Source organism: Stylophora pistillata, chromosome 8 (genome assembly GCF_964205215.1).
Source record: "Stylophora pistillata chromosome 8, jaStyPist1.2, whole genome shotgun sequence".
NCBI lineage: Eukaryota > Metazoa > Cnidaria > Anthozoa > Scleractinia > Pocilloporidae > Stylophora > Stylophora pistillata.
The window spans coordinates 5,143,396-5,165,017 of NC_142526.1; the positions used below are offsets into that span (position 1 = coordinate 5,143,396).

The 21,622-nt window shown below is 40.0% G+C and overlaps 1 protein-coding gene across 1 annotated transcript; it reads left to right on the forward strand.

Moving 5' to 3' along the window:
* Nucleotides 1-29: 29 nt before the first annotated feature.
* Nucleotides 30-19,248, forward strand: LOC111327116 (GRB10-interacting GYF protein 2). Its single transcript, XM_022931224.2, has 27 exons — nucleotides 30-153; nucleotides 479-518; nucleotides 2,222-2,438; nucleotides 2,918-3,026; nucleotides 3,580-3,700; nucleotides 3,942-3,982; nucleotides 4,328-4,513; nucleotides 5,548-5,780; nucleotides 6,190-6,273; nucleotides 7,538-7,619; nucleotides 7,852-8,213; nucleotides 8,816-8,933; nucleotides 9,213-9,314; nucleotides 9,620-9,684; nucleotides 10,262-10,384; nucleotides 10,798-11,014; nucleotides 11,411-11,483; nucleotides 12,145-12,211; nucleotides 12,301-12,480; nucleotides 13,003-13,284; nucleotides 13,843-14,127; nucleotides 14,946-15,262; nucleotides 15,905-15,953; nucleotides 16,362-16,464; nucleotides 16,549-16,595; nucleotides 17,689-17,817; nucleotides 18,790-19,248. Exons 2-27 carry the CDS (start codon nucleotides 487-489, stop codon nucleotides 19,018-19,020), a joined length of 3,855 nt encoding a protein of 1,284 aa, XP_022786959.2. The 5' UTR covers nucleotides 30-153; nucleotides 479-486; the 3' UTR covers nucleotides 19,021-19,248.
* The last annotated feature ends 2,374 nt before the right edge of the window (nucleotides 19,249-21,622 follow it).

Sequence of the window (21,622 nt, forward strand, 5' to 3'; positions counted from 1 at the left end):
TGTTATTGGTAAAATTATGCTCGATGTGGCAAAGATGGAAAGCTAACCACGTGATCAAACTTGTAAATTTCGAGGTTCGCCATTTTTCTCTCACCTTTACTTGAACACAGGAATTTGCAAAGCTCTAGCAGAGCTACGAGACAATATTTGAAGGTACTATTATTGCAGTGCGAAAGTTTGCTCCTTGCTTTTTCTCCCTGTCCCCTAGCCTCGTCTGAGGTTTAGCCTGTCTAGCCTGCGGGCGAAGCAATCGGGACTCTTCTCCTTTCGCGTACTTCCGAGACACTGTGAATTTTTAATTCATTTAAGCGTACATATGTTTTTACTTCATCTATTTTAGTAAAGTTCATCATGCAGTGAAACCTTATGCTACCGTGCTTGTCAAAATGACTTCTATCTTAAATTAATTTGACTGACAGAAAAATCTCCTTTATCTCCGTTTAATCTTACGTTTGTTCATTTGTTTTGCTGTTCGTAGGGATCAGTATGTCGGAAGCTCTAACGTTTGGACCCGAGTGGTAAGCGGAAAATACGATGATATGTTAATTGTATTATTAGCAATTGTAACAACTTTCCTCTTGCTTTGATAGATGTTTTTTTTTTTTTTTTTTTTTTTAAGTCACCACTGCAATTTTAAACGTAGTGAGCACAACGCTCTTAGACTTAAGCATTCACGACTGTAATCAGCTGATACTCCAAGGCGTTACGCGCTTTGATGTACTGTGAATAATGGGAGACACCATTTCTTCAGACTATTTACGTCCTTGGTTTGTATTTATATATGAAGTTTCTCCTGGATGTTATGCAAGTGCTAGCTTCGTATAAAAAAACATGGAACTTTTTTTCAGACAACCGACTGTTCAGTTTACGTTATAGCAACTGAGAAATGATGTTAAATTTATGCACTTTTTATAAGGGAGAGACTTATCTATTCCTCAGGAAAGTTGGCGTATCGGAAAACATTTTCAGCTCTCTGGTTTGAACTGATTTTTGACAAGGCTAAAAATAATTTATTTCCAAAGGAAACAGTTGGAAAAAAAAAATACGATAAGAGAAGAAAAGTGGTTTTGCCCCTCTCCCCACCCCCTTGGAAACGAGATGGTTTGTTCATAATGTGGAGAAGTAATTACTATCTAAAAGGTCATTACAGTGAAGTAGAAGTTGGACTGCAGTCATCTTGATACCTTTCTTGGTTTTTTTTTACCTTGACAACTTAAAAGTTTTTTTTTTTTTAATGAAAATGACAGTGTGCCAATGATAAAATCTATATAGATATGTGTGACTTGCACTATAAAATTAGCTTACCAGTAACATTACATTTATAATTTTATGTAAGTGTATTTGTATTACTCTTTAGTTATACTTATATCTGTATCTTGATGATCTTTTTGAGTTTCTTTAATTTTAATTTGATTTGTGAAGTATGCAAGGTCCAGTTTTCATGTTTTGTTCTTTGAAAGAAGTGAGGCTATCTCTATTATGAATCCTACATTACTGTTGATAAGCGCTGCTATTAGGCAGTGAAGAGCACTCAGAAATGAAGATAAACAGCTCATTTGTTTTAATGGCAGATACCTAACTGATTACTTGAACATGCACATGCGTTGTGCCTCACTATCTGCTGACCAGTATCTCATGGACACGATACTGATTATATCAACAATTACCCAAACCGACACATGAACAGAGTGGCTTCTAAAAGCAGGAAGGTGCAATCAACAAGTCACGAAAATGACCTTAGCAGTTTGCCTTTGGATGTTCACAGCTTTAATAACTTTTATGATTTGTTTTATTTTTTTGACATATTCACTTTGAAACAGTGTAAATTAGCATCCACTTGCGAATTCACCGTCCAGCACTATATAATAGATTTTAAAAGTACAGGGGTATTAGTTGCACCTGTAATGTGACGCATAGGCTTAGTGACCAAACTAGTTCACTTACTCCTGAACATGGTATTACCATTATTATCTTTATCACTATACATGAATGTGCTACCTTTGCACTTACACTGCTTTCACTAAGATTTGAAATAGGTTGCTACCTCGGTACAGCACCCGCCGGAGAGTGACTTGAGTGCAACTTGAGCGTGGTGACCGCGACTTGAGCACAGTGAATTATACCTGGCGACTCACAACAGAATACCCGCCAGAGCTCTGGCAGGTGCTGGGTCTTATTGAAAGCACTGACTTATGAACGTCCTTGAAATTTCTCATTGCAGGCTACGTGCCCTGTCCAGTGGTAACAGCGTCACCTCCCCTCCTCCCTCCCCTGGGCCAAAGTACAAACTTGCGGAACACCGGTACGGCAAGGAGGAGATGCTAGCCCTGTTTAGTGAGGATGTCATGATGCCCCCAGAGTTGCAGTTATTTGAATCAATCTGCAGAAGTAGACCTGCTCTTCCCTTAGCTTTTCAGCAGTTTACAGAAGAGGAACAGGTGCTGATAATAAGATTTTAACCCTTTCATTACCTCTTGAATCTGATCATCAATTCCCTGCACTGGCTACCATACATAAAATTTTGGCATTGAGAATTTGGTGATAACTCAAAAGAATAAGGCCAAGGTGTTATTCTTCTTTCTTTTCATCACCTCTCTATATGCTTATAGAGCATTATTTTATTTCTCAGAACATGAACTATGATTGTTCAATATAGTGGGCCTTGCTTTCTTTGCCATACAACTAGCTAAATTCAAAAGTTTGTTTGGATTGAAATCTTTTCCCTCTATTTGAACCCAGAGATGAAATAAATATCTCGCCATCCTCATTTTCTTGATATGTACTGTAAGTATTGTAACTTGTGTTTATTGTAGTAAATGAGGCTTGAAGATGCGAAGGATTTTGTTTAACTCAACTCTGGTGATATTAGATCCATTTTTGTCATTTTAAAATTTATCTAGTTATTTTATTTTTTCAGAGAAACTCTGCTGGGTCTGTTAACAGTAATGCTGTCTTGAAGTTGATGGGTCGTGGTGCGATGCGAGGAGTTGGCCCGCCAAGAGGACCAGGGCGGGGTGGTATTAGAGGTAATGGGGTTTGTATTTCAACTGGCTTGGGATTGTACCTGAAATGGGATCTCCTTTAGAAGCCCTCCTTTCTTCCCACAAAATTCTGAGTTCAAACTGAAGCTCTCTAACAGCACTCCAAGCCACAACCATTTTGGTTGCTGTGGCAAGTGAACAATAAATTTAGTGGCTAAAATTTTAACAAAAAAAGGGAGACTTGAAAAAAACTATTGATCTTTGATCAAATTATCAAACAAACAAACAGACACCAGTATCTCATATCTTTCTCTATTTCTCTCTCTTTGTTTCATAACTTCCAGATGCAAAAAAAATTTTTAATGGCAACTATTTTACAACCGAAGGTGGCCTAAAGGTGGTGTTTTGAAAAAATAAACTCGGGGCCCTGTCCAATAAAGTTCTCAACATACTTGCAGTAAGGGTCTTGAATTGTTGCATTATAAATTTCCCATAACACTGAACAATCATGGTTCACTCCTTCACTTTAGAGATGTCGCCCTTAAGGCTGAGGGTACTGTGTAATAATGATATTTTTCTTTATTTTCCTCTCTCTCAGGTCGTGGCAGGGGGGATGGGGGATTTGTGAGACAAACATCTTATGAAGACACCAGAGGAGAGGGTGGGGGAGGCTTTGGTCGAGGCAGTGACACCCGCAGGCAGGGATGGAGTGAGAACAGGTTGGAACATTGCTTTGTGAACCTCTTTTTCTCTGCATTCCACCATGATGACCTTTAAAAATACATGAAAGGAAAGTTGTGTTCCACAACTTGTAGTGAATCAATTCAAGTAGATTAAGAACTTGTTAAGAGCCTATAATTATATGTTTAGAATGTCAAGCAGTTACAGGTTGTTCTCCGGTGGGTTGTAGCCATGTGCAAGGCTTCTACAATTGTAACAATTGCTCTATTTATATTTTAGTCGTGGAAGCTTTGAAAGATCGCCAAGCCTTAGAGAATCAGGTTTGGTATTTTTGTCATCTGACAGTGGAAACTGTTAAAGAGTATCAATAATGATTTCCTGATGGCCTTTTGCAATTAAATTGAGTCAATTCAAAACTGGCTGTACATTTTTCTTTCATTTTTCATCTGGATAAGGGCGCTGTTCTTATCAAAGTTTTGAAATGAGAAAGTCACAATATTGTATCATCTGCAACCTGAAGTACTGTTTCTCTACTATAAATCTGTGATTTTTACTTCTCTTGACTTGGGGAGGGATCATTCAAAGATCAACAGTAAACAATAAAACAGTTTTTTCGTGTGTGTGCATCACTGATTTTGGATATTTATTCCACCTGGTTATTTTAGGTCCATCTGGTCCCAGCAGAGGAGGCTATGATCCGTCTTTAGCTCGACCTCGGCTCTCGAGTGACACATCTTGGGAACGTGGAGAGAGGAGATCGGACAGTGGCAATTGGAGATCTGGTGATGATGATGATGGCTGGAGAATTTCTGGACAGCGGTCCTCTGACAGATCTGACAAATGGAGAGGAGGTGATTGATGGAAGAGCATAAAAAGCAGTTTTAATCTTTTATATTTCTTCATTATTTCTAAGGATTTAGGAAACGAAAATCTTTAGTGGCTGGCTGACTATAGAAGGTGCTTGTCATTTTTTTCATTACCTGGGTGGGGCTTGTCAATGATTTCTTGTTTCAGTCACTTGCATTTTTTTGTTTTGAGGGTTCTCAGCTAACTGATCAACTTCCAAGATCTGATTGCTAGTTCTCCCCTCTGGCTGCTACACATTTCTTTGTAAATTAGTGACGAGAACATGGTGTTAGATCAAGATAAGTTCAAGTAGATATTCTCATTACCTGTTTGCTGGATAATGTATGGAGAGGTTAGCTGTTTATCACATGTGGATGTGAAAGGGTTAATCATTTACCCACCTGTGAAACAGAAAACGACACAGCAGACAAACAGTATTATCTGTTTGTCTATCTGTTTGTCAGTACTATCTGTTTCACTTGCAGGTTATGATTAGCAAGTTATTAGAGTTTTGTATAGGCGGATTCATGCTGAAGTCATTGTTTACATTTTTGCTCATTTGCATACGGCTTTGCGTAAAGAAGGAAGCATGTTAGATACAAATTGACTTCAGGCAGCTAAAGAGCAAGAAAACCTTAGTGCATGGTGAAATTTTTAGCTCTTTGGGTGTAATATTCAATTAGAAATAGTCCATCAAAAACTGCAAAATTTCTGGGTGGCAAAAGCGCTAATGAGCTCATACATTCTATGTAAAATTTTGAGTTTTTAAACCTGTGTTGCACAAAAAATATTCAATGCATCAGGCTCGTATTCATTGGCCGAGTTGATCGTACTTTGACCTTTCGATATTCAGAACTGATTTATTTTTAGCTCGATCAGAAACTGAATTGCTTATGCTAATGTGGCAAATATTGTGAACAAGGATTCCCCTGTAGCTTAGTAATGAGTGGGAACACAGGGTAGGAGTGGGTTGTGGAAGCTCAAACTCAATCAGAATCTGAATCAGAAAAATCAAAATGTTTCTTGTATTGTTCTGAAGGTGGTCCACCAAGAGGTCGTGCAACCTGGAGAGGCGGAACAGACTCCTATAGAGAACGAGGTCATCCTGAGGATGAGTGGCAAACAGCTGGCGGCAGTCGTCGGTCTTATCATGATAATGAAGACGTTAGGTGGGGCTCATCTTATGAAAGGCTCCCGGAATGGAGTAATGATGATAATGATGATTTCACAACTCCTGGCACCTTTGATTCTACAGGCGCGTTTGTGTCTAAGGTAGCCTTTCATGTCCTTTCCATCTCATAAATAGTGATTCTTCATGCTATTTAACTCTTTGAGTGCTTTTACCATCATCTATGCTGTGTGCTAAACTGTATTACCTTGGAAGTTTCCAAGCTAATATAATGCACTTTCAATGTGCTTGGAGTTCAACTGAACCTTCTAAAAGTTTGACATACACAATGTGTTATTGGGTACCTGAAGGGGGGAAAAATCGCACCATAGGTAGGATAGCACATCACATAGGCACCCCAGTAATTAATGCATTGTATGAAAATTTAGATGACACACAATGATGGGAAATCCCTGAGGTTTTAGCATTCAGTGATTGCTGTTTGATTTGGTTTGTTTACATGTCATTGTGAACCACCTCTCTGAAGTACCTTGTTTTGTCTTGTTTTGTCAGCAAAACGATGAGGACAGCCAAAGTAAAGATGAGAGAAAATATGAAGAAAATAAAGAAAATAGAGAGAAAAATATGAGAAATCAGGTAAGATGATCAAAAAGAATGTACTTAAACTCAACCCATTGTTTTTTTTTGTTTTTTTTTATGTTGCCTCTTTTACTACCCTATTACTTCAATTATAATCATTTACTCAGAGGTAATTTATTATGAAAGACATGTTGGCCTAAAGGTCAATGCTCTGGACTGTAGTCAAGAAGTTTGGAGATCTTGTCCTGGCTGGTTCATTTTGTTGTGTTCCTGGGAAATCACTTTATCAGGGTTTGTACAGGTCCTGAAAAACCTGGAAAGTCCTGGGATTTTATTTTGATATTTTCCAGGACTGGAAAGTCCTGGAAAAAGACTGCAGGGTGTGGGTAGTCCTGGAAATTTGCGTAAATCAAGCAATAAAGTTTTCAGAATTTACCTTATAAGAAATGTGTAGACTGTAAGGAGGAGAATTGATTTTGAAGTCCTGGGAATAAAAGGTTTTAAGGTGAAATTTAGAGTCCTGGCAAAATCAATTTGAGCCTGGAAAAGTCCTTGAAATCTGTTTCTGAAAAAGGGTATGAACCCTGCTTTACTCTCAGTGTGCCTCTCTCTCTCCCCAGGAGTGTAAATGGGTACCAGTGAATTGTCAGGGAAACCTGATGAAATACTGAGGGTGGTAACCTTGTGATGGACTAGCATCCCATCCAAGGGGGAGTAGTTATACTTCTGGTCACTTCATGTGTTGGAAACTGGGATGAGCTTGGGCTGGGTGGGCCAGTTGGCTTGAGTGGCCTGGTGGCCTTGACTCCAGATCAAGCAATCTGGGTTTGAGCCCTGGCCAGGGACATTGTGTTGTATTTTTGGGCAAGACATTTTACTCTTGCAGTACCTCTCTTCACCCAGGTGTTGAAGTGGGAACCAATGAATTTGATGCTGGGGGGTAACCCTGCCATGGACTATCATCCCATCCAGGGGGGGGAGGGGGAGGGGGAGGGGTTGAAATACTCCTAGTTTCTTCATGCTATGGAAACCAGAGTTAAGCATTGGCCTAATGGGCCACTTGGCTCATAAACAGACTTTTGTCTTAGTGTAAAGGTTTTGCACAGCAGCCATGTTGGACGGCAGGAACAATAGATTATTTTTCCCCAGGGAAAAAATTTCTTTCTTATGCAAAATATTTTCATTGTTCCTGCCATCCAACATGGCTGCTGTGCAAAACCTCCATTGATCAGTTATGAGAATAGAATTCCTGTTATAGTTTACTGGGGTGCAATTCTCTTCGTCTTGACTTTCAATGCTCGCATGCTTCTGTTCTAAATAGTCTGAAAGTAGTGACCAGGAACCACCAGATGTGTGGGATGATGAGGAAAAGGACACAGATCAGACAAAACAATTGGATTCAGGTCTGTCATGTTGTGTAAACTGTATATTGCTACTAGAAATAATCCACCTCTTTATAATAATTTATAATAATTGTAATAATGTTGGAAGCTTTGAAGGACGTATAGAAATTTTGAGTAGGGCTGTGCTCTTGGCATAGTGTTAAACATTTACTTTCGTGCCCCTTTGTTTCAAAACAATTAGTTGCCTCCCCATGCTATGTAGGTTGTGATTAACCTCTTTCTTTAATGCCAGTATTAGGAACAATACCTGCCAGAGAAGGAAAACCACCAGAAACAGAACAACAACAACCACCAGTTGCGAAACCACCTTCTACACATCAAACAGCAGACGTATTCAAACCTTCTCCCACCACTACAACTACTCCACCCCAATCTCCATCTCCCTCGTCCACTTCACAGCAAAGAACACTTGATTCTGCCCCATCTAATGCACCTAACAAACCATTCGCTCACGTACCTCCACAAGCTCACATTACCATGTCCTCAAAAATGCTGGAACAAGATGCTGGCAGTCTGAAAGAAGACGAGCCCAACATGGACCATTTTGCACAAGCAGCTGAAAATCTTGTAGCCTCTTTGGATGACGATGAAGAGGTAGGTTGACAATTTTGAGCCCCTAACCCTGTTCACCCAATTATTGGCATTGAAATTCTCTACACTTTTCTTTTTCATTTCCTATAGTATCAACAAGGAGAATTTGTTTGACAATCAGGTTGCCTCTCAAACTGGTGATCATTTCCTTTATTCTCCATTTTAGTTCTATAGGAAATGTCAAGAGAACTGTTTGAAGAAAATGCACAGTGATAATAGGATGGTTTAGGCTGTTGTCAAGACTTGATTTCATGTCATAGAATCTTTAACAATACATTTGTTGCTCTCTGCATAGAGAACACACAATAATAATAATAGTTTAATATTTGTAGTGTGCAAATGCCATTTACATATGATCAAATGCGCATATAATATGATCAAATGCGCACAAAAGAGGGACCTTTTGAATTTAATTGTCCATTTTAATGTTATAACATTTTAATGGTAGTGGTTAATTTTCCCAATATTGGAGACCATAAGAATAATAAAGATCCTCATTGAAATGTTACTGAAAAAAAAAATTTTAGTCATGGGTAAGGCATGTCTGTTAAAAAAAAAAAAATAAAGACTTCAGATCCTTTAGGATTGGAATATGCTTTCAACAGGAGGATTTAAAAGAAGAGAAACAGCCAACTACTCAGCAGAAGCAGGAATATCGCAGTTCACCCACAACCACAGAAGAAGTACAGTGGAGTTATACTGATCCACAGGGTAAAGTGCAAGGTAAGTTAGATGCTTTTCCAGTCAGAAACAAGGTGGTGCACAGAGTGTGTCATGTAGTTCTGTTTCTTTGAGGCAGGCTGTGAATTATGAACAGCAATCAGGCAGGAGATGCTGAAAAGGGTCATGCTTGCAGCAATTTCAAACTTGAGACAAGCCTTGATTCTCAAAGTATTTGAGAATTGAGGATCAAGTTTCAAGGGAATGTCAATTTACTTTTGAGCAGTACTGTTTGTGCAAGTTAGTGCCACCCAAACATTAACAAAGGCATTTTTTAAACAGGTCCATTTTCAAACTCTGAGATGGCAGATTGGTTTAGTCATGGCTACTTCACCATGGGACTGTTGGTCAAGCGAACTATTGACGAGATTTTCCAACCACTTGGTGAGGAATGTGCTTCTGTGAGGACAAATGTTATTGCTGCTATGTTTGCAAAAATATATGCATTGATAAATATTATTAACAACAAATGGGAAAGTATCTTTTGGAAGCAACTGTTGTGACATCATTTACTATACTAAGATGTAAACCGTGTACACTTTTTTGTTTTAAAAAAATAAAAATAAAAAGTTTGTCTGATGTATTTGGATATCTGACTGTGTTTTGTACAGTAGTATTGTGAATAAGCTTATTATTGCAAAGCTCTCTGTGATTCTCTCCAATTTATTGGATTTGTTGTGATGTTGCAGGTGAGATTATTAAACAGTGGGGAAGAGTGCCCTTCACCCCTGGCCCCCAGCCACCACCCTGTAAGGTAAGAGGCTTTCTCTTTATCCCACAAAGATGTGACTGAAAGTCAAAATTTATTTAGAGTGTCACTTTTTTAAGCTAGGCTTAAAATTTACAATCTTTACAATTTTATTCACCATTTGTAAAGTGAAAGGTGGTCAACGTGTACATCATCAAATGAGTAAGTTTACATCATCATTAGGAAGAGCATCGCATATGAACATTCCTTTCCTAGTACTAAGCAGGAAATTTGTAACATGAACCTAGTGAAACGGCCTAGCCTGTTCTGAATTTGCTGAAGTTCATTGAAAGAGTATCCAAGGTACTATTTGGGAGGTCGAAGGTTCAACTCCTTTTGAAAGCACTCAGAGTTCTTTTCTCTGATTTTGCCCGTGTCATTCACTGAATACCATTGTCTTTCAATGTTTTGTGCCTCCCAGGTTTGCTCATGAGTTCATTTACAGTTTTAGGTGTTTAGTTGAAAGACTTTAGCGGCACTTTATCAGCAGGTAGTTGTGCTGAGGCTACCTAACATGCCTTAAACAGCACTATGGCTGTACATCGTAATTGCTAAAGAACTGTTCGTCTTTGATGTGTTGCAGGGTGTTCCTGAACACATCCATAGACAGCAACAGATCTTAGCCCAGCAACAGCAATACCAACATCTGATGCAGCAACACTACCTCCAACAGCAGCTGTTCCATCAGCAGGCAATGATGATGCAGGTAGAGTAACATCAGACTAAACAGAGTAGAGATAGCAGTATGGCAAGAATTGTGTCGCCACTTTGACCCATGTATCATCTCCTACCTGGCCAACACCCTTGGGTTGAGTTTGTTCTTTCCTCTCTAGCCTTGCCTTTCTCCAAGTTCTTCAGTCTTATTTGAGCCAGCAAAAGGTCTACAAGTCATCAAATGCTGCTGATCCTCCTTATTAGAGCCAGACCCTGGCAACCCTCCCCCCCCTGCCCTCACATCTTGGGGCAGAAAAACAATGCTTGGAGGCTAAGAGGAGCCTCATGATTCTGAGCAGACTTGAATGTATTTATCTTACCAGCTTCTATGATAACTGAGATTTCTGAGGATGTTGAAATGCAAAGTAATCTTGGGATCTCTCTCTCTCTCTGTGTTCCTCCCAGCAACAACAACTGCAACAGATGCAACAGATGCCACCTCCACCTCAACATTCCCCAACGCAAAACAGCTCATCTCCCATCACGCAGCATGGCCAACCTCAGACCAAACAAGCAGGAGTCCATCACTTGGAACAGCCACCTCAACCAGGAAGACCTCGAACTCTGTCACCGCATGCTGAATCAATCTGGGGCACTGGAACACCACCTCAAGCTTCACCTTGTAAGTTTGACATTTCCCTGTTTTCTCTTCATTGCTTAAAACGTTTTCTTAGTTCGTCAAGAAGACACTAGTTTTTTTTTTTTTTTTTTTTTTTTTTCTTCTTCTTCTTCTTCTTCTTTCAAGGCAACAACGTCTAAACCTTTTAATTCAGGCGATGAAAACTTTGCAGAAAAGATAAATCTTTATGGTATCAATATTTTCCAGTGGTAGGAATTGGTGATCATGGTCCTTCCCCCACCCCACCTCCCTCCTTTAATAAATCTTAGTAACACCTCTGAGCATGGTGTAGTGTTTTGAGTGAAAAAGAAGTAAGAAGCTGAAGAAATGAAAAAAAAAAAAAAAAAAGAAGACATTTGGAGATTACCTAGAAGTGTATTGAGTTTCCTCTTTCTACAGCCATCATTTCACCTGGTCCTTGGTCCCCTGTTACAACAACATCAGCTGGAAAAGGCTGGGATACAGATAATAGGTGAAGTTGCGCTCATTGTCGTAGTGTCTTACTTTTCTCTTTGGCTTCTGCTGCATAAATCGATCACAAATCTTTTTTCTCTGTCTTGTTTGGGTTCTAGTCCATCACATGCTGATGTTGCAGGTATATTATCAAAAGCGCTCATTAGGTTTAAAAAAAAAAAAAAAAAATGACCTACTACAAGCGCCCTGATTGACCTAATCGTTATTAGTACTGGCAAACCCACAGAAAAATTGAAGTTTATTTTCAAAAGCAATAAATCACAGTTTCTATCGGTTTACTGGCGTTATAACCTCCTTGGGACGTTGGGAGAACACTAGAAAATCACAAGTCGGATGCAAGTGATTTACAAACCTCTCTAGTGTTCAACATCCTGCTTGAGTGTTGACGCCAGTAATTCCATAGGAAGTGCGGTCTATTACTTGATCAGTATTTATTTTTTATAACTTGATGTTATTCAGTTTGGAGTAGAATGACACTTTCGGATGCTCTTTTTTTCTTAAGTTAAAACCATAACCATCATCCTGAGCGAGAAAAAAATTTTTATGAACTTTTCTGACAATGAAGCAGCCTGTGGTAGAACTGTTTTTTTTTTTTTTCTTTTGCCATTTTTTTTTTTTTGCCATTTTTTTTTTCAACATGTCCTCCCATTTTTTTTTAGCCAACAGAATGTTCCATCCTTCGAGGAAATTCAAAGAATGGAAGAGGAGAAAGAAAAGCAAGCAAGGGTAAGGCAATTGTTGTTTTGTTGATTTGTTAGCATTGGTTTCTTATTTTTTTGAGCTTATCTCTGACCATGTTCTTCCTTGTTATCCAGCTTGAAATGGAAAGAAGAGAAGCTAATGCCAGGGCTATGAGATTGAAGCAAGAGGAAGAAGAACGGAGACGCATGCAGGAGGCAGCCATGCTGAAGAAACAACAACAACAAGAAGAGGAGGAAAGACGCCAGTTGGAGGAAGCCGAGAGAAGAAGAAAAGAACAAGAAGAACTCAGAAAGGTTGGTGTAGGAATGTGTTCAAGGGTTTGGAATTAATCACCAACTAAAGAATCTCGAGGTTATTCTAAATCAACAAATCGACAGTGGTTAAGAGTGGTCTGTACTCTTATCGACAACAATATTTGTCATCACTGAGGTAAAAATGTTGTACGCCTCGTGAGTCCGTGATAAATTGTGACCACTGTGATGACGGCTATCGTTGTCGATAAGAGTACAGACCACACCAAACTACTGTCGATTGGTTTCTTTAACACAATATCGACGTCACTCAAAACTATTCTTTCAGTGCGCGACAGGTTGAAGTGGGCAGCGTTGTCTATACTCTTATCGATTACGGCAAATTGGCCAATCAGATTGCGACACCATTGCCAATTATGGTAAAAATACTCTTTGTAAGCACCTTTGGAAATGGATAGATTACAGTAGGGATAATTTGCTTACTGGTTTTGTGGTGGAAAGGGTTGAAGCTTCTTGAGCTGAAAATTACAGGATTTGAAGTCTCCCTTATCATTTTTTTCCAAGAAACATCAGGAAGAAGCGCGAAGAAAACAAGAAGAAGAGCTGAGAAGAAAACAAGAACAGCAGGAAGTGTTACGCAAACAAGAACAACAAAGGCAACAGTTGGAGCAACAAAAAGCCGAGCAGAAGCGACTGCTCGAACTACGGCAACAGCAGCAGCAAGCTCTTCTTCGACTCCAGCAACAACAGCAAGAACTTCAGAGAAAGAAAGACTTGCAAATGAAAGCCGAGCTACAACAACGGGAGTTGCAGCAGAAACTGCAGCAGAAGAGACAGGAAAGTCAGGTGAGAAAGTTATTTAGAGTACAGGTGAACTTCTTTGTAACGGCCGCCTTGAGGACAAAGGGAAGCAGCCTCCTGAGCGGAGAATTGACTTAAATAGACTCAAAGGAACGCGGTCATGAAACTTTAGGAAGTTTTGACCAGTTAGTTAAACTAGAACATAACCAGAAATAATTTGGTTTGGACACAGTTGCCAAAAGGTCGGGCATGTACAGATGGATCAGCATCTGCGCTAAATCATGGTTTTAAAAGAAAACATAGGAAACTGCTGGCGTCGCCCACAACTTTCTGAAAGAGCTCGAAAAGTTCGTAGAAATTTATGAATGGAAACCAAAGTAGGGCGAAGGAATATTTGATGACTGGTCAAATAAAAAGTTTATTTTGTTTGATGTACCATTTTTGCTCTTAGCTTCAATATATCCGTATTTAAAGCACTATGGCCTGCTGGCTTGTGTGGTTTCTTGTAACTCTCCAGTAGGGCCGCCATTTTGGCCACCTCTCAGCTGTTCGCTCATGCGCAGACATTTAACCACTGTGTTATCTGTCTGTCTCTTTTTGTAGACGTCCGGGGGATCTCTATGGGGTCCTGCTACTCCTGTGTCAGGAACCATGTCCTTAGCTCAAATTCAACAGCAGGAGGAAAGAGACAGGATGCAGCGGGAACTAAAGATGCAGCAGCAATTACAGGCCCACCAGAAGAGGGAACAACAGGCACGGGGTGTACCTGGGTGGGGCGACAGACCACCTGTAGCGACTCAGCCTGTCAAGTCTTTGCTACAGATACAACAAGAACAGGCTCAGCAGCAGAACAAGAGGCAGCAGGGATCTGCTTTGTCGAGATCACAGGTAGGGAAGCAACGGCCAGTCAAAGCAAGGGTTGACATCGCCATTAGCCAATAAGAAATCAAAGTCAAACAGCTTGTAACGCGGGAAAAACGCGAGTGACCAGATCGTGATTGCCTCTCATTTTGCATTTGATCGGTTGAGAAGGTGGCGCGAGTTTCTGGGCCAATCGCATGGCGAGGTGAAGCAACACCATAGCAACCTGGATTACTTGTTTCCAGTTCTCTTTGCTCCTTTACATTCGTTGAAATCTTTTGTTGCAGTTGTTAGGACACAAAGTTGCCAGAATCAGGCTCCTACAGACAGAGTCGTTCTAGGAGGGTGGAGAAAATTGATCCAAAATTGATCCAACAATTTGATCCAATATATCCAAAATTTGATCCAAAACTAAAAAGATCCACATTCGAAATGACTACATCGGAAGAGAAACGATTATGTTTCTGTTTTGAAGTGTTATTTACCACGATGACTAACCACGAACCATTTTACAAATTTGTAAGACACGTGAAAAGTTTGGAAAAAATAGTGGTTAGTGTTGGAACTAATTTACAAGGAAATGTGTGGCAGTTGGAGGGGGGAATTAACAATCGGATCTTAGGAGTTAAGAGTTAAACCATCGGCAGCTACTTATGGAAAAAGGTTAGTTAACCTTTTTTACTTCCATGAGTGACCAAGATAGAATTTCTCCACACATTGTCAATACAATATCGAGCACAACCGTGATGAGAATAAAGGAAAATATCAGTTAGAGGTTTATTAGTTGATCCGATAACAAATTCTCAAAGTGAAACTTTTTTTGTGCCACTTTTTCTTTCCTTCAGCCAAGTCACAATCCTCTCAGTTCGTCAGTTTGGGGGAATGCTGGCCACCTTTCAGCATCATGGGGACAAGCTCCCAACTCAGCCAATATCTGGGGCTCAGCACCATCCAAGCCGCCTCCCCCTCCTTCTTCCCAGCAGCAGCAGCAGTATGATGACGATGATGATGACGACGATGATGATGATGATGATGATGATGATGACGATAGCGATGAGGAAGGCGGAGGATTCTGGGATGATGCCGTCAAAGCTGCGAGTAAGAGTCGCGACCAACAACAGCAACAGTTTGTACAACAACAGCGACAACAGCAAAAAGCCAGGTGAGGTTATTTGAGAGAGTAAGGTTCAGTCGAAACGTACAACTTTGCGCGTATTGAACTTAAAACCTATGTGGTCGACCCACATGATAAATCTCGACGGTTCGTTCAGGCATCGAATTTAATTAGTCGAAATTGTGCTCGAATTCGTGGATTTTTATCCAGCAATTGTATAGTGCAACATTTGAATCAAAGTCACTGTTCAGTCGCTCTTGAACTTAATTCTTGGTTCGATTCAAATACGATGTGTCAACTTAATCTTCAAAAACGTCGATTTTTTTAGTTTCTAATTCAAAGAAATAGGCTTCGTATGTTTGAGTTATTGAAGTAAGTGACGTTTGAAGTTAGCCCGATTGTACTCTAATTGTACACAGAGACGTATAATAGAAGTCTTATCTAGAAAAAAACATTTTTGTACATTTTTTTACCACAATTCTTGTTCGTAACCTTTTTGGCCGTTCAGTAATTTTCTCTTCAGTAAATAGTAAATTAAATATTTTTTCCTTGTTTCAGTGTTTGATTTGTCGCGGAGAACCACTAAGAATTTTCTACTAAGCTTTAAAGAAATCAATGTTTAATAATCGATAAATACTATTGAAGTCAGAAACGCATTTATGGAGTGAATTTAATTTTTTCCTTTTCTAGTCAACCTCGGACCAACGTGGCTTCTGATAAACGAGCTAACAGAGACGAGGTGAGTGAAGATAATGTGTATCACAGTAAGTGGGGTAGATCCTTTGGGTCTGTTATCTGGTGGCACCAAGCTTGGAATCGTCTGTAATTTCGAAGCCTTGACCAAGCGTTGAAAAATATCAGAACAAGCGCGGAAAATATGCTACCAGCTGTAAGCGCAGGGAAACATGTGAACAGCCAATGTCAAACGTGGGAAAATTCAACGCTGGTGAAAGGGCGGGAAAACGCGGTTGTGGTTCTACTTCTGATTGGTCAGATGATGCCGTTAGTGTTAAACTTGGAACCAATCATGGCTTTCCAAATGGGAAAGTTAATCAAAGCAACAGAGGTCATTGCTTTCTAGACGTAAAAACAACACAAACCAAAGCAAAGATTAACAAAAATTGGTCAACTATGTTCTTTATTTTAGGAAAACTTGAGACGGCTCTTCCACAGTCAACCCAGTGTGGACGAGTTTTCTATTTGGTGTGACCAAGCGCTCCGAAGCTTAAACATCGCCTCAGGAATAGACAGTGAGTTGCCCTTAAAGTGTTTGTTGAATTTCTGTGTTCCTCGACTATAAATGACTAATTAATACCTGTTTATTTTGTTCTTAGTTCCAACATTCTCGGCATTTCTCAAAGATGTTGAATCACCGTATGAGGTAAGTACAGCTGTGACGTAAAGACGCATTTTGTTTTAATCAATATTTTGGTGGTTGTGGATGCAGCACGTAAATATTAGGAGACTGTGTTATCTGCGATTTCTTGCACAACGCAAGACTGATCAGAAATTTGAAAACACCATGGCTCAAATGTTTAAAGTGCAGCCGGATAAATTCATCCAAATAAATTAATAGTTCTACAACAATTAAGTGTTAACTGAACACTTCTATGCGCTGTACACCGGATAGAATATATCTAGTGGATAGCGCTATCTGCCCCTCGAACAAACGGGAATTATTTCTTAGAAGAGAAAGTGTGCTCCACAAACCTGATAATTTATCTCGACATTTTGACTCAGTTGATGGCTTGCGGTAAGTGGGTCAGAAGCTGTGGCCAGTTTACGAAGTTGTTGTCAAAGTAACGGCGTCCATCGAATGTTTAGCACATTTGAAGTTATTTTTAGTAGTGAAAACAAGTGAATACTCATTAATCGTTGGAACTTGCGCTTTTATGGCCGAGAGGAAAATGGGATGATTTCTGGAGCATACTTTTCGCCTTACCCTCTTACAAAAATGGTTTGCCGTACAGGTCTTATGATGTTAGATCGGAGAACGTGGTATTGGTTCAAGTTTAATCCTTTAATTAGTATTTTTCTTCATTCTCCACACTTGTCTGCAGGATATTGTATTATAATTGTTAGGAGAAATTCTGTCCTGGTGGAGTTAAAGAGTTATGCTGGCAAAGGAAAAATATGACGAAATTAGGCCTGGTTTTCTCTAGAGACGTATGCACAAACACAAGCATAGCAGCCCTTATTTCACCGTGAAAACGGCCCAGACGCAAGCATAAACACAATTAAGTGCACGCAAAAGCACAAGGATCAGAATTTTTCTTTTTCCTTGCACTAGTGCTGGTGCTTGTCGACGTTCGCTTTTCCTTGGCATACTTACCTTTTCCGTGCGTTTTGTGCTTCCGCCTGTGCTTGCGTCACTAGTGAAAACCATGCTTTACACTTGAATGCAACAGATTTAAGCTCCATAATATGGAAGGAAGCGTTTGACTATTTGTTTTGCTTTACAATTTCTCTCTCAGGTTTACGACTACGTCAAGTCTTTTCTAGGGGATAATCGCGAAACGAGGGATTTTGCTCGCGAGTTTATCGAAAGACGAAAGAAACAAAAGGACAAAATCCCTGCTTCTTCTCTTCCATCCTTTTCTCAAGTAGGTGCAACCAATTTCGTGGTATAAAATATCAAGCAAATGTTGAAAGAGTAGGAAAGGGTTTTAAGGCATGTAAATGGCACTTAGCGCGGACTCAAAGTAGGACTGAGTGGGTTGTTTTGAAGGCATCCACCAAAGGGAGAATGCGACCTTGTTTACGCTTTTTTCCACCAAGAAATCAACTGCAGTGCCTTCGTTTTAACATGTAAAACTAAAGGGGACAGAATAAATGCCAGGATCTGCTATACTGGCTGCCTCACGCGACTTAAAAACGTCTGTGGTTAAGTTCCCCCGTAATAACTACCGAAAAATGCTGCAGGAATAGATAACCAAGGGTCTGTTTCTGGAAAGTCTCGCCGCCTACCGCTCCAGAAAAGCTGTTTTTTCTTTGCTTGTTGACATTCAGCATTAGGATAGAGATAGTTTTTGTTTCAATTCAACTGGTAAAAATCTCAGGAAATGAAACAGTATTGACTGGTTTTTCCACTGAGATCTGCCCAACTGTCACCTAGGTTTAGATTTAGAAATATGGCCTCGGGCCTGTTTAGTGAGAGGGTCTTTCGAGAAATGGGGCCTGAGATCAATGCGAGTCTGAGATCAAGGGCAAACGCGGAGTAGCGTCTCACCCATGGTTAAAACTCTAATGGATGTAACTGAGAGAAAGCGCGGCAAGTTTAGTGAAAGATGATTTGGTTTTATCACCTGAGTTGATAATAGTATATTGGTCACAGTAGAGAGTTTTGAACGTTACCCTTGGTTACAGCGTAACGCGTGAAACTTCAGCTTTGGAAACTCTTTTGCGGTGGCCAATTTGCATTATCGACTCAGTTGGTAACGCCAAATTGTCCTGATATACCCCCACAGCAACGCAGTACGACAGTTTCTTTATAAGCTTACCCCCCCTTTATTGATTTGAAGTTAAGCGAAAAAAGCCAAACTTCAAAGAGAGTTTTGTTTGGTTTTTCCGTCTAGGCTAGTGTGTGGGGTGCACCTGTTCCTCGAGGACCATCTGCTGGCAGGCCTACGAATATGACCCATTCAGGCGCCTTCTTATCGGGCCTGCCCCAAGAGGATCCTCAGGAAGCGTTGAATAAGAAAAAAAGAAAGAAAAAGATGCAGAAAGTGGACCCGAGCATTTTGGGATTCAGTGTGAACGCGGCGGATCGAGTGAATATGGGCGAAATACAGACTGTTGAAGATTAGCAAAGAGACCTTTAATACAAATACAATGAAGGTGACAAAGCCTCGCCTAGGCCTTTGTTCGAAAACAGAAAAAAGAAAAGGAAACAAATTGTTTTATATGTTAGACCAAATATCGCGTAGCGAATTTTTAATCGGCGACCGCATTGGGCGGTGGAGAAATGTGGTGACTGTACAAACTGTAAATGGCGATCAACAGCTCAAGCCCTAATATAGCTGAAAATATTTTGAGTTCGTTGTGATTTGGACTAACTTAATTGAATAACTGGTTTCCCTTTCCTAAACGTAAACCAATTCTCTGATAACTTAAGGGACGCAACTGTCAGTGGTGATCTAATGTGGTAAACAATCTGCCAATAGTGTTCTAATATGGCGAGCGATCTGCCAGTGGTGTTCTACTCTGATGACCATTTTATGTGTTCCTGTAATGCTCACTTTCCACCGACTCCTAACAAAGTTTAGGAATGATTTCAAACGTGAAGCAGTTTCATTTAAGTGTCTGAAGTGATCCAGGATCGAAATGGTCTTGCTTTACTTCGCTCTGTTATTGGTTTAGAAATCAGCGCAACCCACCGAACTTATACACAAAATTCCTAACCAATGGCTACTTGGGTACTCGTGTGAGCACTCCCGCGGTCGGGAAGTTTTCACGTTTTCACTTCGTCCTTTTCCCTCGTTTTGTTTGGTTGTTCTGGTTACTTTACTATTTGGCTTTTGGTCATCTAGAGTAAGCCGCTCCCTCGACCTACTTTTGTCGAGAAAAACCGACAGATACTCTCGAATAGACAGACATCTCGTGTATGAATTCACCAGTGTATATTTGAATCTTGAATAGTCATTACCCATTTTTCATCGACATCGCTCGGCAACCGGCACTATTACGTTGGATATCAATGACCGCTGTCAAGCAATATTGCCGTCGAAATGCCTTTTAATGTTTGATATCAGGTATTGAAATACCCGTCCTTCAACATCGTTTATCGCCCTTACGTATTATTCGCTGTCACAAGGCATCGTCTCAGTTATAAGACGAATGCTCTCTTGTGACCGTGAATGCTATTAAAAGACGGCGAATGATGTCTAATGAGGCCAAATTACGGGAAATAATTCATGATGCCCGATGAAAGCGGATGATGTCTAACTATGGCTAGTGGCACTTCATGACGGCGACTAATGCCTAATAATGGGCAATGATATCTAATCACAGTGGATAATGCGTAGTGATGGGGAATGATAGGCGAGGACGGCAAATAACACCGAATCAACAAGATTTAGGGAAGGGGAATGGTGCCGAATGACGGAAAATGACGCAAAATGATCGGCATTGACCGTATTGTCTTTTATATAGAGACGTTTCAGTATTTAAGTGACAGACTCGAGGTGAGATGCTAGATCTAACTTTTCCATCAGCACCTTTTTGTTGTAGCTTCCCTGTAAAAAAAACAAAATCCAATCTGTTAACACTCCTTGCGCATGCGCAAACTCCCCTCAGGCCAGTTGGCAACATTTAAAGACCTGAAATAATCTTAAAAACTCGCTTCTCTATTATCAGCGTACCAGCAAGTAAGCGAGTTCGCTTTTGTGGGAGGGGAGGGGGGGATGGACTCGAGGTGCAACGGCTGCACTAAAATAGTTTGATAAAGAAATTATCCTGCCCCGGCTTTATGCTTCTAGTCTTACCCCCCTCAATCCAGGGTTACCCCCATTATTGTTAGGGACCCGCGGCATTATTTATTTTGTCTTTGTTTAATTTTAATTGCCATTAATCGCAGATGGTCGATGTTTGTTTACCACTTAAACAAAATTTTTTACGTGAAATGTTTTGTAATGTTTTCACGTTCTCTTTTATTTCTTTCTGAAGCTGCGAAGGAAAAATGCGAAAAAAAGAAATTAACAGCCCTTGGTCCCATACGATGAAAGGTACGAAAAATTCTGAATGATCACCTGGTTGAGGAAAGTTTCCATGGGCTGACGTCATGTTGATGCCGCTAACCTATGGAAGTGTAATATTCACTTGGAAATTATACAGCAATTCGCTCATAATCTTGTATTCACACTTTCTCATTTGAGCCATTCACATAAAATACGATGTGTTTTGAAAACTCAAGAAAAAGGGAGTGATAACAATGAATTGAACTTTGCGTTCAATGGGAAGATCTGAAGGATCTCAGATAACGTTTCCGGTTCTTTAGTTTGCAGATTTCCCGTTCCCTTTTTTCGCACGCATCTCCTCGGTGTTGAAGGTTAAAGACAGCGTTCTTCCGCCAAATGAGACGTGACTGAGAATTTTTTTTAGCGATGGAGGAAGTCTCGTACTGATCAGACGGCTAAAACTCCTTGTTGAAAGAATTACACGAATTTAATAACAGCAAAGAAAACATAATTAAGTCTTCGTGTGACTTTAGAGGTCTAACTGGCCCTTTTCAGATTCCAATTTTTGTTTAATGAAAGCCTTTTTGTTTTGTTTGATCAGCTTGCATATCTGCATATCTCCGAAGTCGTTTGCTTTGTTTTATTTTTTTTTCTATCTTAAGAGTCTTGAATATAAATAGTATTAAAAAAAGACGACAAAATTATTATTTCGCTAGCAATGAATTCAAGAATA

Excerpts from the sequence above, each read along its gene's own strand:
- LOC111327116 (XM_022931224.2), top strand. The coding sequence starts at position 487 with ATGTCGGAAGCTCTAACGTTTGGACCCGAGTG. Across the intron at positions 519-2,221 it reads CTAACGTTTGGACCCGAGTG|GCTACGTGCCCTGTCCAGTG; the intron begins GTAAGCGGAAAA and ends TTCTCATTGCAG. Across the intron at positions 8,934-9,212 it reads TCCACAGGGTAAAGTGCAAG|GTCCATTTTCAAACTCTGAG; the intron begins GTAAGTTAGATG and ends TTTTTTAAACAG.